Genomic DNA, 15,548 nt, shown 5'->3' with positions numbered 1-15,548 from the left:
CCTGCGCCCAGGAGAGGAGCTGCCTCCCCTCTTCCACCCCCTCCCGCTCGGGAACTGGCGCGCCGCCCCCTGCCGGCCGGGAGGAGCAGGTGCAGCGGGGGGGCTGGTCCGGGCCGGGGGCGGCGGCTGCCTCGGCGGGGCGGCCCGGCCCGGCCCTGTCCCCCCGCGTCGCCTGTGGAGCTGCCGTTCCCGACGCCCGCGCTGCCGCAGCCCACCCCAGCGGCTGCCGCGGTGCGGGCCCCCGCTGCCCTTAGAGCCTGGGCCAGGGGGCGGCCTCGGGGTGCTGCGGGCGGTGGCAGCGCCGCGCCTGGGCCCAGGGCGGCCTCGGGCCCGGCGGGTGGCGATGGCGGGGCCCGCAGGTAACCGGCTGGGTGCGGGCGGCCGGGCCGTCTGGAGGCCGCTTGCAGGAGGGCTTCTCCAGGGACGGCCGACAGCGGGTGTCCTTGGGAAGGGTGAGGGCCTCCCTGCCGCATCGGCCGGGGGCGACGGGGGCCGGGGGGTGGCGGGCGGTGCCGGGAAGCAGGGCTGCTGGTGGTGGTGGGGCGCCGTGCGGCCGGGGGCTTGGGGGACGGGGCGGTTGTGCCGCAGGGCACGAAGTCGTGGGCTGGCCGGAGAGCCGACGGAGTGCTGAGATGTTGCGGGGTGGGGGCAAGGGCGTTCAGCTGAGGGGCTGAACGCGAGGTGACTTTGCCTGCGGTCCCGGTGCCCTTGAGGGAAACAACCCGTTCCGTAAACAGCCGAACCAACGCGGGCTAGTTTCTAACAAAATTATGTCTCCAAACGGCAAACAGCAGGGTTCAAACCAGGTTCCTGTTTCCTTCATCGAGTTAGGCTTAAAATCACTACTTAAAAACAGAACAGTATGACTATTGACGTTTTGTTTTCTTTGCGTTCTTTTCAGAGTTGTTATCTTCTCCAGCTTTTGGTCAGAATCACGTGATTCAGAAATTCAGAAGAGAAATTAACAACTTGTTTTTTGAACAAGGACTCTAGCGAAGCCTTTTTTTCCCGGCTGCATATTTGCATTCTTTGGAGCTGTGTGTATTGTTGGTGGGTCAACAGTACACACACACCTCCTGGTGAGCTGGCTGCTGCTGAATGAGTTGTAACAGGGCTGGGATCTACCTCTTTTCACTCAGTGGCACTTCCTTCATCCAGCACGCTCTTTATTAAATTTAAGGGATTGAAATTATCTTTGAAATCTCTACATCTTGCTCATAATTAATTGAAATTGGTGTTGTGGTTTAACCCCAGCCAGCAACTAAGCCCCACACAGCCGCTCGCTCACTCCCCCCCAGTGGGAGGGGGGAGAGAATTGGAAGGGTAAAAGTGAGAAAACTCGTGGGTTGAGATAAAAACAGTTTAATAGGTAAAGCAAAAGCCGGGCACACGAGCAAAGCAAAACAAGGAATTCATTCCCTACTTCCCATCGGCAGCCATCTCCAGGAAAGCAGGGCTCCATCACACGTAACAGTTACTTGGGAAGACAAACGCCATCACTCCGAACGTCCCCCCCTTCCTTCTTCTTCCCCCAGCTTTATATGCTGAGCATGGCGTCATATGGCGTGGAATGTCCCTTTGGTCAGTTGGGGTTGGCTGTCCCGGCTGTGTCCCCTCCCAACTTCTTGTGCCCCCCCAGCCTGCTTGCTGGTGGGGTGGGGTGAGAGGCAGAACAGGCCTTGACCCTGTGTCAGCACTGCTCAGCAGTAACGAAAACATCCCTGTGTTATCAGCACTGTTTCCAGCACAAATCCAGAACAGAGCCCCATACTAGCTACTATGGAGACAATTAACTCTACCCCAGCCAAAACCAGCACACTTGGTCAGGGAGTTCCAGAGATAGTAAAAGAAGGAGCAGATGGGCAGACAACGTGATCGCAGAGGCTGGACTTCCTTCAGAAACCAGGCAGTAAATGCTGGAAGGAAAATCCGTTATCGATTTCCCCCGTTCACAGTGGTCCCCTGGCATTACCCTCCACATCTCCCTGAGTGTTCTCTGGGAGCTGTGCTGAGGCTGCCATTCAAAAGTTGAATCCCCTTGCCCTTGGCCTTCAGTAGGCTTTGCAACATGACCAAAGGATAGCTTGTTTTAGGGTTTGACTGACTGCCTCCAGAGAGGGGGAGCTCCGTACTGAGACTCCAGGGACTGTGTTGCGAATGCCCTTGGGCGGTGTGCTGGTTTCGGCTGGGGTAGAGTTAATTTTCTTCCTAGTAGCTGGTACAGTGCTGTGTTTTGGATTTAGGATGAGAATAATGTTGATAACACAGGGATGTTTTCCTTGCTGCTGAGCAGTGCTTACACAGGGTCAAGGCCTGTTCTGCCTCTCACCCCACCCCACCAGCGAGCAGGCTGGGGGGGCACAAGAAGCTGGGAGGGGACACAGCCGGGACAGCTGACCCCAACTGACCAAAGGGATATTCCACACCATATGACGCCATGCTCAGCATATAAAGCTGGGGGAAGAAGAAGGAAGGGGGGGACATTCAGAGTGATGGCGTTTGTCTTCCCAAGTAACTTACGTGTGATGGAGCCCTGCTTTCCTGGAGATGCCTGCCGATGGGAAGTAGGGAATGAATTCCTTGTTCTGCTTTGCTCGTGTGCCCGGCTTTTGCTTTACCTATTAAACTCTCTTTATCTTAACCCACGAGTTTTCTCACTTTTACCCTTCCAATTCTCTCCCCCCTCCCACTGGGGGGGAGTGAGCGAGCGGCTGTGTGGGGCTTAGTTGTCAGCTGGGGTTAAACCACGACAGGCAGGATTAAATATTTCCATACGCACGACCTTACACACAACTCCTTGCAGTAGGAATGCTCCCACATTTCATTAACTGCCCACGTACTCCATATGCTTATTTGCTAAAATACTCTGTGGCAAATGCAATATCCTAAGTACCCAACAGACAACTAACTCCTCCTGTGTGTAATCCCTGGCACGGTTCTATCCTTCTGTGCTGGGAGGCACTTGCACCTAAATACTATACAGGCCTTTGCCCCTTAACTGCAGAATTGGAGATCTTTCCAGGAGTATTATCATGAAAAGCAAGAATGAGAGGAGGGGGTTGAGGCTTTCTGGCCTCTGCTCTGTCCCGTACTACAGACTGCTGACAAGGCCTTGTTCTCTCCATTTACACTCTTCATGCATCTCTTCCCTTTTAAAATAAGGCCAGTAACATGCTCCTGGATGTTCCTCTTGCTGCTTTCTACTGGCTAGAAGAGAATGGCTCAGTTATTGTCACAGGGCATCTTCAGCTAGTGAGAGATCTTCCCTTCAGGGAGGAAGAGCTCGTGACCACAGTGCTGGAGGCTGTGAGTTCCAGCCCACTTTCTCCTCTGTGTTCTCCACGTGCAGCATAAGTTCAGACATGGAGTCTTGGAGCCACATATTTGATAATTTATGCATTTTCCTCCAGATGACAAGGGGGATTTGATGACAAGTGATTGATGACAAGTGGGACTTGAGGTTCTTAAAGTCAGGCTACATTTCTAAAGGGAAGATGCTATTGCCAGATGACCAATAAATACTACTAATAAAGGTGTCACATAAAAGATGTATTTTTAAAAAAAAACTTTAAACCAAATTCCTGTGATGCTATAGGGTGCAGCTCCACCTGGTGACTGTGTCACACTGAGAAACAAATGCTCTGTTTACCCAAAACAACTATGCTAACTGCTGCCTGCCCTCGTGACAGGTGGAAGTCAGACAAAATCCAGATTGTACCACATCCGTGGGTTGCATTTATTATCCAAACAGGACACCAGCTGTCTGCTGCTCAGCACAGCAGAAAACCAGGCAAAGGTTCTGATTCTGAAGAGTATTTTTCTTCTGCATTCAAAATGGCTGAAATGCTGTAGGGATCATGGAGGCAACCATGCAAACATCAGCTCTTGGTTTTCTGTCTAGCTCTCAGGATTGTGTCAGCATCTAGCCCCGTGACAACGGTTCCACGTGGCATTGACAGTTATAAGAACTAGTACTTTAACTGTATAAAGTACTGTATAACTGCAGCCCTGCTGAGTTTGTATCCACTGTAAGAAGACAGTGTGTCTAAAGCATCCACAGGCTGTAGTAAGTTTTGGGGCTGGTTCTTTCCTGGGCCTTTCCCAGGCTCTTCCTGAGCACCAGTTGTCTCCTCACAACGAGACCTCACGGCCTGGCTGCCCAGTAACCCCTGTTGTTAGGGTACATTGTGGAGGAATTGCAGACTAGATGGTACCTGCTGAACATCCTGGCTGAAATTCAGGTGTTACAATTACCAAGCACAAACCACACCCAAAGAATCAGGTGCTAAACGCACTCATAAATGTAAAGCCAGAGGGGACCGTCTCGTCCAAGCTGTATGTCGTGGGCTGTGGAATATCACACCTGCATTGATCCCAGAAACAGGTGAGCTCTTCAACTGCATCTTCCAAAGGAGGTCTCTGCTTCCCCTGGGGGGTTGTTCCAAGGCACAGGCACTACCCCTATTAAAAATAGCCTCTTATTCCTAACATGAAATTGTCTGGCATCTACCAATAACTTCCAATTCTGCCTTCTCTGTGAGGTTTGATGAGTAAAGAAATTACATTGAGTCGATAACTGACTTTACGTCACCCAAATCTTCCCCACACAGCAGTCAGGTCTGTGAGATTCCAAGTTCTGCTCCTGTTCAGCAAAAGGATACATACATGCTTTCATACGTTTACAATTGTTGACCTCTGTTGGCACTCCTCAAATTTTACACTGGAGGATTAATCCCCAGTTTAGTCTCAGCGCAGTCCCAGAAGCTAACACGTCTGTGTGTGACTACAGGCTCTGTGTGATCAGGCTTATTTTTGACGGAACGATTTTTTTATATGCTCTCTAAATTGACGTGGGCATTGACAATAGTTAAGTGAACAGCGTCTGTAAGTAACATAGGCAAAACAACAATGAAGCAGGGGAAAAGGAGAGATTTTTCTGAAGAAATTTAAAAAATCGCTGTTAAGCAACATCCAGGCTATTTCTGACTTGTGGAGCTAGAAGAATCTTGTAATTCCTGATTTAGGAGCTAATTAGATCTGTCAGCTTCACCTGCATGCTCCATTTCACCAGGCGTGATCATCTAACAATGATTTTACAATATGTGTCTTGATGACTTGATTTTCCCCAATATTTTTACTGTGAGGGTTAACACGGAGTCTGACGCCCCGATACCAAACATGCCAGTACAGCCAGTGTTTTCAACCTGCGCGATCAGTGCAGTAGGCTCTATGCAAGAAAATTTCTGCCTGCCTGACAACCACGCTGGAAGTTGTCGTTCCACACTTGTATACAATTACTATATGTGGGGAGTCCTAGTCTCTTAATTAATTAAGCGCCTTCTGAAAAACATTTTGTTGTTGTTATTGCTTTAAGAATAGCAGTGCAGAACCCTGTTCCCCCAAATGCTGCTGAAGTACTGTACTGGTCAAATAAGCCACATAGAAAGTCTCGGGTCAAGGGGTGTGTCTTCATGTATGCAGCACCAGTGAGCAGCATATACTTACCATTAAAAGTAACAGTTCTAGGAATTTTCCACTGTGCAAAAGACTACCTTTGGTTTCTGAGGCATCAAACAACTCTGGAGACATATCTGGGTTTTATCTCCTATAACAATCTGTCATTGACTGTTCTCAGTCTGATGGCAGCAGCATCACTTTTTCCTTTTTCATTTCACTGCTTTTTAGTGGAAAGTACCTATAATTCTGCGATCTTTTTCACATCCTCTTTACTGTGGGCGATAGAACAGACACTTCTTCCCCTTTGTCTGTCTCTGCTGGTACGTTCAGGGACACGTTGTTTGGTTGGTTTTTCCCTTGCCATCGCAGTTTTCTCACCGTCTCTAAGCAGGATTTGGAAAGCGGTTATCTCAGTTAGCGATTATTGTGGTTTTTCGCTGTGGTGCAGCAAAACCCCAGCGCAAACACTTCTCTCGGAGGGCTTACGGTAGCCCGACTGGCAACTCAATTTTTGCACGCTGAGAACAGCGTATCGCTTTGGGGTCCTACAGCAGCGTCTGCCAAAGGCACGCACCTCTGTGTCTGTGCGTACCTGTAGGGGTGACGGCGGGCTGGAGGACGCCGCAACGGGGCCGGCCCGCCCGCCTCGCCCGCCCCGCTGCAGCGCCGGCAGCCGTCCCCGACCGGAAACCTGAGGGCCCGTCACTCCCCCCTCCCCTAGTCGCGCAGGGCGTTGACTCACGGGGCATTCGCCCTCTGAAGGCGGCAACAAGGCGGAGGACGCCGAGGGCCGCGCAGAGCTCAGGGGCGGGAAACTGAGGTGAAGCGCCCGCCGTGGCGCCCGGCCCCCGCCTCAGCGCGGCCCGCGCGCAGCGCGTGCCGGGAGCCGTAGCTCTTCCGCCGCGCGGAGGCTGCCGGGCAGCCGCGGTGCGCGCCGGGAGCTGTAGTTCCCGGCGGCGGCGGCGGGGCGGGGCGGGCGCTCGCCCCCACGTGACGGTGGCGCGGCGGCAGCGGGCGGCGGCGGCGGCGGGGACGCGCGCGCCCGGGATGGAGGTCGGGCCCCGCGAGGGGCACGCGGAGAGCAGGTGGGGCCGCGCGTGGGGGCACGGCGTGACGCGCCAGGGCGCGCGGGGGGAGAGCTACACGCGTGTGCGGGAGGCCTGGCACGTCGGGGGGGGGGTGCGGCACGTGTGCGTGTGTGTGACACGCCGGTGGGTGCGTGTGTGGGGGCAGGACACGCTGAGGAGGTGTGAGTGTGCCGGGGGACAGGGCTTGCGTGGGCACGCGGGGGAGGCGTGACGTAGGGGGTGTGTGGTGGGTAGGGCACGCTGCTCTGCCTGTGTGTCTGTGCCGGGGGCGTGGGGGAGCGTGTGTGCGCTGAGGGGCACGCTGTGTGTGCTGGCGCCAGGGGCGAGACACGCGTGGGGGCGGGGTCTTGTGTGTGCACAGGGGGTGCACGCGTGGGGTAACGGCCAGTGCGTGTAAGTTACCTAGGACACGGCAGGGAGCACGAGATGGGCGTGCAAGAACACGGGTGGCGGCAGTGCTGGTGTGCGCTCGGTGCCTGGGAAGCGCTAGGGATGCGCGGGGGTGTCCGGCATGCTCCCCGGGAGCTCATGTGCTGCGTGGGCGTGTGTGGGAGCGTGTGTGCACACGCAGCACCAGGGCACGGATGCGGGGGTACCTGGGAGTGATCCGGGAGGAAGCAACCCTCCCCCCCCTCCTCGTGCCGGGTGGGGATCGGCACTTGCAGAGCGTGCCGGCTGCCCCCGGTTCGGTCCCTCGTGGGGAGGAAGCACGGGGTGAGCTGGGCTGTTAGAGCAGCGTGTGGCCGCCTTCACCCGCCCGGGGCCAGCACACCGCTCTGCTCCCCGCCCCGGGCAAGCGTCTTGGCCGCTGGAGGGGCAGTGGCGGCTGCAGACGTGTGTGCCCTCAGTACCTGATGCTCTGTCTCCACTATGGCGGTGACAGCAACTCTCCATCAGCCGTGGCCAAGACAGCACCTGCCGAGCCTCTGCTTCGCACGCCTTGTGCTTGTGGGCGAAACCATCCCGCCCGGACGCCGCGCTGCCGTTCTGGTGGCTCTGCAGCTTGCTGCTTTTGGATCACGTCTCCTTACCCTCCTGGCAGCCGGCTGCATCGCCCCTTCTAGGTGATGAAAAGAAATCTTCGGCTTCTCTTTATTTCTGAAGGCGAGGCCCTGCGCCTGCATGTGGCTGGCAGTGAGAATGGCCGCGCTGTGGTGGCTTCATCTGCATGGTCTTATTTTATGCTTTAGGCATGGTTTTTCTTGTTAGCATTTATAAAAGCAGCAGAGGTTGTTCCCTGGAGGTGTTTTGATGATAAGTCCTATTTGCTTCAGGTTTTTGCATGTCTTCAGCCTTTGCTTTGTGCTTCGGTTTTGCCCTGGTGCTCACAAGCGCAGGGTGGATGTTGGATTGAAATGGGAGTGTTGGCTGGGGAGGAGGGAGCAGCTGAAACTTGATATGGGAGAGAAGCATTCCTTATCTGAGGGGCTCAGCTAGCTGCTCTATTCCTGCTAGCAATATCAGCCAGGAAAATGCTACTGGTGCTTTTAAAGCTGCAGTGCAGGTTTGGGGTGCCTTTTGTTTTGCACAGTTTGAGCTATTCTCCATCTTTAGCTAATGCTTCAGTCCCAGCAGGTTCAGAAAGGTAAAAGGAGTTGATTGTATTCACTTCTTTTTCTTTCCGGAATCATCTTTGTGCATTTTCTTGCCTTTGCAAGTGCAGGTCCTGCACTACCAGACTCTACCATCGTGTGACTAATAGGGCTGAACGTGGTGCCACCCCCAGCACTCCCCCAGGGACAAGGAGGACATCTCGTCCCCTCCAGTGCTGGCACACGAGGCGGCCTGCTTATTCTCCTGGCTGTCACTGGTGCACTGGGGAAGATCCTGGCATGGGCCTTGCACAGCCTTGTTGTCCTTTGTGCAAATGGTTTAGCATTTTAATTCCCGGGGAGGTGCCATTTCACTATAGATTGTGGCTGTGACTGGTAACGATAGGATAGAGGTCACTGGATCCATCTTCCCATGGATCATGGGAAATGCAGAAGCAAAAGTTATTTTGGTGAAGTCCATTCTTCTGCTGGGACAGGAGAAGAAAATAGGATCTCGTGCTGGGTTTTGCTGTCTCTCCTCCTGAGCAGCAGATCTGAAATGCATGGGGGAGCAGGGGTTGTAACGCCAATGTCCATCGAGGCACGGCAGGAAGGTTAGTGCCCTCGTTCTGCCGGGCAGAGAGCAGGGCTCTCGGTGCCTTGGAGTGGCAGGCGGGTGATGTGAGGGACGCAGCAGCCCCGGGGGGAGCAGAGGGGCCGTTGGTCAGCTGGGTGGGTTAGCAAAGAGCTGCTGCCTTCGGCTCTGGCGCCAGCGAGGCCCGGGGATGGCAGGGCCAGAGGAGAGGGTCCCTAGGGGGAACCAGTGCTGGGAGCGATGGAGGAAGGTGAGCAGCTGGTCCCGGGGAGGTGGGTTGCGTGGGGGTCTGCTCTGCGTGTCGCTGCCTCTGGCTGCCTACTTGCTTGTGGCAACAGGTCCTGCGCAGATTGAAGCCCGATGGACACTATCACTGGTCCACAGGTTGTGGTCATCTGCCTGTGGGAGGCTTCGCCAGGATGAGCAGGCAAAACTATTTGCCATGCTGGGAGAAGGCTAAAAACCACCTTTAATCCCTATTTTCTTCCCTCGTCCTTTGCCAGTGCAGAGCAAGAGTGCTCTGGTGAGCAGCAGGTCTGGGCTCCATTTGCTGTGGGAGCCTTTTGTGGTTGTGCCCCCAGTTTTATACCGGTGCAAGCTTTTAGCACCAGTGTGAGCAGCCCTGCATTTCAGTTTCCCATCCAGCCTGCTCGGCGCTCCCTGCCTGGACGCTGCAGGGCTGACCTGCCAGGCTGGCAGAGCTCTCCTGGCTTCCTCTGCCTCTTCAGCCGCTCCCTGTGGCTGCAGAAGAATTGCACGAAGCCTGCCTTTCTTTTAATCCCATTTCCCAGCAGTGCCAAGCCTGCTGGAGAAGCAGGCGGGGAAGCCCGAGGAAAGGGGCTGCTGGTTGTCTGGGAGACCCAGGGACGGCGAGGCAGGAGCAGGCTGTGCGCAGCGGCGGGTTACGCGGCGCCTTCGGGATCTGCGGGAGGAACTGGCAGCCGGCACGGGAATGTCCTTGGAGATCTGTCGGAAGTCCCTCCATGACCTCGGCATCCTCAGCCCGACCTCTTTAGTGTGCTAAGAAGGATTGAGAGACTCCTCCAGGTAGAGGACAGTTCAAGTGGCCATTGCTAGATGCCTCCTGCAGAGCACAGGCAGACACACAGCAGATGTTGTTTGCGAGAAAGACAAGCTTCATTTTTTTTTTTAATACTAGCTACCTGTGTGATTCTGTTTTGGAAAGTAACTAGGGATTAGTTTTATTTTAAATGGAGCTCACCTGAGTCAGCAGCATGGCTCCCTGCCTCTGCTGTGAGTCACCTTTGCTGACCTGGGCCAAGAGAGGTTCCTACCCTTGCTGCCATGGAGGGGCTGAGAAAGCCTTGGGCGAGCAAGCAGCATTTCCCTGACGTTGTCATCAGCAGCGGCATTAAGCCATTTCTTGCTCTAAGGCTGGATTCTGTCTTTTATCACTCCAGTGCAAAAGGTTCAGTTATATTTGGAACAGTTCCTGACGGCGGGTTGATGTTCCTGTACCTGAAGATAAGAGTTTGTGGTAGTAAAGCAAGGAAACCCAGCGCCAAGTTTATGGAGCTGGTGGCTAAAATTGGAGGCTGGATCAGAGGTCGTCTTTAAGGAAGGAAAGGGGTGTGGCTGAGGTCCCACTGGTGCTGCACCAGCGAGGGCCCCTGCAAACACCCACGGCTCTTCTGGCTGGGGGACCAGGCTCTGCTAGAGCAGGAGAGCAGAAGCACGTGTGGTTCTTGCAGGGGAAGCTCTGCTCATGTACTGTGACCTCTCTAGGGTGTGTTGCTCACTTTGTCCTTCCTGTAAGTTGGGGTGTTTTCATGATGTGATATGAATTGGTCTTACCCCATGTCAGGCTCGCTTTAGCACTAGCAAAGGAAAATTCTCTTTATTCAGGAAAAAACAAGCAGATTTCTCAATATTGCTCTGAACACCTGCTGAAATGGGGAACTTGAGGGCAACTGGGACCCAGGCTTTTGCCATCCCTCCTGGCAGCCCAGGCTCAGGCTCTGTCAATGGGAGGGGAGCAAACCCTGCTGCTAATTCAGGGTTAACCCGCGAGTCCAGTTCAAGCTGAAATGTGGTTAGCTGTGCTGTCTCTCAATGTCCCTGCCACCTGCAGCCAACTATATGGGTCTTTGTTTCTTCAACCTTGTGTCACTGTATGCTTTTCAGCATGCACCATGTTCCAGCCCAGAAACAGCTGGGTTTTGGGTATCAGTAGGGTCTTGTGTATCCAACTTGTGAACTGCTTTGGGCGAACAAGTCCCATGGGTCTTACAGGGATTTAATTCACTTTTGGTAGCTTCTGAGGCACCTCTGCAAAGGTGCTTTCGTTGCACTCCTTGTTCCCTATGTGCTTCTGAGTTCAATGTTTTAACATTTTGAAGTTATTTTCTTTGAGGATTGCTTAACCTTAGTCTCCCTGTGCTAGGAGGGAGCTGTGACCCCAGTCTGTTGGATCCTGGTTTCCTACCTCTGGGGAGATGCACAACTCCTCCTTTAACGAGACGGGTCATTTGGTAAGGCACAGCTCTGCATGTCCTAACCCCGCATCCTTGTGTGCATCGCCTGCTTTTTACGGCATGAAATAACAGGGAGTTTCCCTGACTCACTGACTTGGAAGATCAGCAGCGTGGCTGAGCTTTCACTTGCATTTCCTAACTCTGAGCGTTAGAAATATCTTGGGGAGGAGCTGGTGAACTATTGAGCTCAGTGGCTGCAGATGCTCTTTGACCAGGGGCCGGCATCGCTGGATCGGTTTTCTGTGTCTCCCTGAGTCGGATCGCCTTCAGGAAGCTGCTTTTGATTTATATCCATGCTTTCTTCTTCAGTCTCTTCTGAGATAAGCCCTGACCGTGCTTGTTAGTCTAAGTACATCATAATCTTATACATACTTTTTTATGCATTGCAGCTCTGTCTTAGAGCTCCTGTGCTGTCAGGGTGACAGGCTTTGCTGGTGGAATGGGTTGGCTTCTGCATGGTTTAAGCTTAGGTGAGCACTGAAAGTGGTGAGGTTTCGCTGCAGAGACCTTGCAAAGGGAGTGGATGGGGAGCTTGAAGTAGAGCCAATATTTGATGATCTGCTTGTTCACTTAATCAGTTTTGCAATAACAAACGAGTTGCAAAAAGAGAATATTGACGAGAAAAGCTTGGTTTTAAATATCAGGATCATGTTACTTTTTAGTGTCCTTCTCTGTGCACAAGAGGTGTGCAGCTCGCACTTTCATCCACAAAGATGAAAATGAGAGTGGTTTTAAATAATGTTATTTATTTTCCCTTTTTTTTCTTTTGCTTTGGAAATCTGGTTTGTTTTGGGCAGTGAGAGGGATTAACAGCTGAAACACTGGCTTGTTTCTTGCCAGTTGGAAGGTTGGACTTCATTCTAAGCTGTCACCCCCAGTGCTTTTGTTACAAACCCTGCAGAAGCATGGTTTTTTGGCATTTACACCCCCAAATATAGCTTGCAACATTCCTGTTGCTTCTGAGAGAGTAGCTCCTATCTGAATACATGTTTCTGACAGCTGCTGTTCCTCTGGCAACACTGTCAAACGGCTTGAGGGGGGATCTCAGTCATCCAGAGCTTCCTTCCCCAAAGTTGCTTTTGCATAGGCAAATGACATTACCTCTCTGCACCGTCACTCCTGCTTTATGGCAGATAACGGTAATACAGATTCCTTGCTGTAGGCAGGGCAGCCAAGGGGGTTGATATCGATGAGAAATGCTGTGCAAGCTCTAGATTACAACTGCAGTTTGCAGTTTGCTAATCTCTGCCCAGAACGTGATGAACGCTTTTGCAAGAAAGTCAACTTGTGCCTACAGCAGCTCTGGGGCCAGAGAGCAGCTGTACAGGTGGAGATGCAGATGAAGCGTTACCCAACTCGGAGTGGAGCGCTTCTGCATCCTGATGGTGCTGGAGTGCTCGATGTGGTGCGCATTGCTCGGGAAGTGCCGCTCTCTCTAAATGCGGGTGCAGCGTGGCCAGTGTCTGCTAGATGTGGTGGACATTGTGCCATTGCCTTACAGGTGCTGTACTCCTGACGTGCTGCTGCTCTGAACAGTCTCTGATAGAGCGTGTGAGTGAAGCAAGCAAGAGGCTGGCTGGAAAGATGTCCTCCAGCTTTGTTGGCCCGTACTAAGCAAGTGGTATATTGCAGGAGCCATCAGTCTTTGTTCTGGCTGTCTCCTGAGTCACATTGCTGGTGGCTACCAGTCATCACAAGCATCATTACGGTAGGGCCTCTTATCCACAAACCATGCATTGGAGACCACAGGGAGGTTTAAAGTCCTTTAGCTCACCTTTGCTAGCTTCTGGACCACTGAAGGTTTCAGCCTGACCAGAGTCTCCTTGGAGAGAGTGCAATACCATGGTCCTGTTGTGAAGCTCCTCTTGCTGTACATCTGATGCAACTTGCTGTGTTCCTTTGCAGGAAGGAGCATTGGAAGCTGCTAGGCAACCTGAAGACCACAGTGGAAGGCTTGGTGTCCACCAGCAACCCGAACGTCTGGTCCAAGTATGGCGGCTTGGAACGGCTCTGCAGAGACATGCACAGCATCCTCTACCACGGGCTCATCCACGACAAGGTAGGGCTCTGTCCTGCCAGCACTGCTGTCTGTCTGCAGCAACTTTGGTGACTATCATGAGCAGGTGGGACAGTCCTGTCTGCCTGCAGCTTGCTTCAGTGCTCGTAGCACGAAGTGGGTACAATGCTTGTAGCAGTGTGGGAAATGATCGAAGCAGGGACTGAGCTCGCCTGGCAAGTGCTGTGGTTGTCAGAGGGAACTGGGTGCATGTTCTTTCTATCCCATCCACCTTCGACGTGGTTTTTCTAAGTAGCTGTGCCCCCCACACTGAGGCCAGCCCCTCTGTCCTTTCTTTCTGCTGCAGCCAAGCGATAAAGCTGCATTTGCAACAAGTCAGCCCCATATCGTCTGCACTTGGACAACTCCCCAGCGAGGCCTGGCAAGAGAAACCTCGCATCTTTACTGTTTCTGGTTAGCTGTGTTAATAACAGGAACTGGCAGCCAAATCCGTGCTCTGTGTGAATGGGATCTCTCTTTCCAGGCTTTCTTCATGTCTTGCAGTTGTTCACCCAGACATTCCTCCTTCCATGGCTGCCTGGAAGAATTTCTCCTTCCCACTTGTGTGCAGAGGCCTGAAGATCTCCCTTTCAGCTTGCAGTTACCACCACAATTAATTTACAATGGAAAGTTGAAGCAAGTCTGCAGGGCATGCCTGGGGGCAGGCTTCCCATCGGTGGCTCTGCCACCCAGAGAGCGATGCAGAGAAGCGAGCGATGCAGAGAAGCGAGCAATGCAGAGGAACCCCAGGCAGCTTGCACGGGCCAGCTTGGTCCAGGAGCAGGAAAGCCGTACCTATGCAATGCTGCACCCGAGCTAATAAGTCTTCAGGAAGAGCCAGGGTGGCAGCTCAGCCCAGCAGGGTGCTTTGATCCCTGGATGTATTAGCTGCAGTCAGCACTTGTTATGGTGCTGCTCTGTTCCTGTTAGTCCCCAGTGGTGCAGGCCAGGGACCTTTGGGAGATCCACAGAGAGAGAAGTTACCTTTTACATGTGAGGAGTGCAGTGCTCCCTTCTGATAGACGTGCTGTTAATAGGCTTCAGGAAGTGAGATTGAAATTATTTATATTCGTCTGTCTATTGGTAACAGTTCATGCCAGACCTGCAAAGCAGGATGGTGTGTTGCCTTCCTTGATGCCTTTACTATAGGCAAAGGCAGCTCTTTTACGTAGAGGTGTCTCCCCTGCTTGAGCATGTGTGACACCAATCAAGTTATGAGAGCTGCAAAGGGAGGCCCGTAAAAATACAGCTTCCTAACAGCAGTTTTCTAATAGTTGATCCAATGAAACACTTCCTTTTACTTATTATTTTCTTACCAACTTTTTTCCTACAACTGAGAATAAATAAAAAAAAGGTGAAAAAATCCTTATGTACATGTTAAGAGAACTAGGGTAAGAGGTTTTTAAACTTTTGAGTGAATTTTATTTATTTGTCCAGAAAACCCCAGTTCAGTCTAGAGGACTAAAATTGCCATGTTAGTTCTCTAGTCTTAAAAAACCAAACCAACCCCTCCTCAAACAAATAAACCACAAAACAGAACCCATTCCTCTGACGCTTGTGAAAGAGGAAACAGAGATGGAAGAAAAAATAATCAGCCTTTTGGTGAAGAGAGACATTTTGGGCCTGTGTTTACACCCAATAGGGTGGTGAGGAAAACAGCAGCTCTGCTGCAGTTCCTCTTTAACGGGAAGAATAACTAAGAACAAAATAACTCATTGTCTGAATAAAGCTGAGGGAAACAGCAGCAAAGAGCTGATAGAAATGCAACGCCAAATTTCTTACCTGGGGTGCTCAGCTGTGCTGGTGTCCTCAGTGGTGGCTTGCATCAGAAGACAGGAATGGTTGCTGGTTTTGCTGGGATGTGTTTCCATGTTGCCCTTCGTGTCCTCTCGCTGAGGTCTGACTCTGCAGTGCTGAGGCATCAGGACTCTCCTCCAGGTCCCGCTCTGGCAGGAAGGGGAGTGGTGATGTGGGAACTTGGTCAACCTTGAACTTGGCAGACCTGCGGTTGGCCTTCAGGATCCTTGTTGCACTGCAGCAGGGATGTGAGCCCTTCAGTGCCACGTCCCGTCCCTGGCCCAAGACCTCTCCTGTCTCCACGGTATGAGGGACTGGGATCTTACCTGGTGGAAGAAGAGAAACTTGGGGGATCTGTTGTCTGGTCACTTGTGGGCTGGCCACAACTGAGAGGTCACCATGGGAGGGGCAGGAGACAACTTATCTACATCAAGCCAGTGTTCTTTTACTTGATCCCTCGATCTACAAAACTGTGTTATATGCTCACGTTGTTTCTCCTTTGTAAAGCGGTGCTGCTCTGTCTATTTT

The 15,548-nt window shown here is 52.7% G+C and overlaps 1 protein-coding gene and 1 long non-coding RNA gene across 7 annotated transcripts in view; one reads left to right on the top strand and one right to left on the bottom strand.

Moving 5' to 3' along the window:
* Positions 1-10: 10 nt before the first annotated feature.
* RUBCN (rubicon autophagy regulator) overlaps positions 11-15,548 on the top strand; it is a 32,489-nt gene continuing 16,951 nt past the window's right edge. For 4 of the 6 annotated variants that reach the window (XM_076341140.1, XM_076341138.1, XM_076341139.1 and 1 more), the window contains exons 1-2: positions 6,487-6,542; positions 13,073-13,226. In XM_076341140.1, the coding sequence (XP_076197255.1) occupies positions 6,505-6,542; positions 13,073-13,226 (192 nt within the window). In that variant the 5' untranslated portion in view covers positions 6,487-6,504. The other 2 variants (XM_076341141.1, XM_076341143.1) reach the window with 2 other exon arrangements.
* LOC143161821 (uncharacterized) lies at positions 3,535-6,284 on the bottom strand. Its single transcript, XR_012995597.1, has 2 exons — positions 6,200-6,284; positions 3,535-5,840 (listed from the first exon to the last, which is right to left on the bottom strand). It is a non-coding gene; the product is annotated as an uncharacterized LOC143161821 (long non-coding RNA).

This window comes from Aptenodytes patagonicus, chromosome 6, assembly GCF_965638725.1.
Source record: "Aptenodytes patagonicus chromosome 6, bAptPat1.pri.cur, whole genome shotgun sequence".
In the NCBI taxonomy this organism is placed as follows: Eukaryota; Metazoa; Chordata; class Aves; order Sphenisciformes; family Spheniscidae; genus Aptenodytes; species Aptenodytes patagonicus.
The sequence above is the reverse complement of the archived record's forward strand: the minus strand, read 5'-3'. Positions and strand labels throughout refer to the sequence as shown.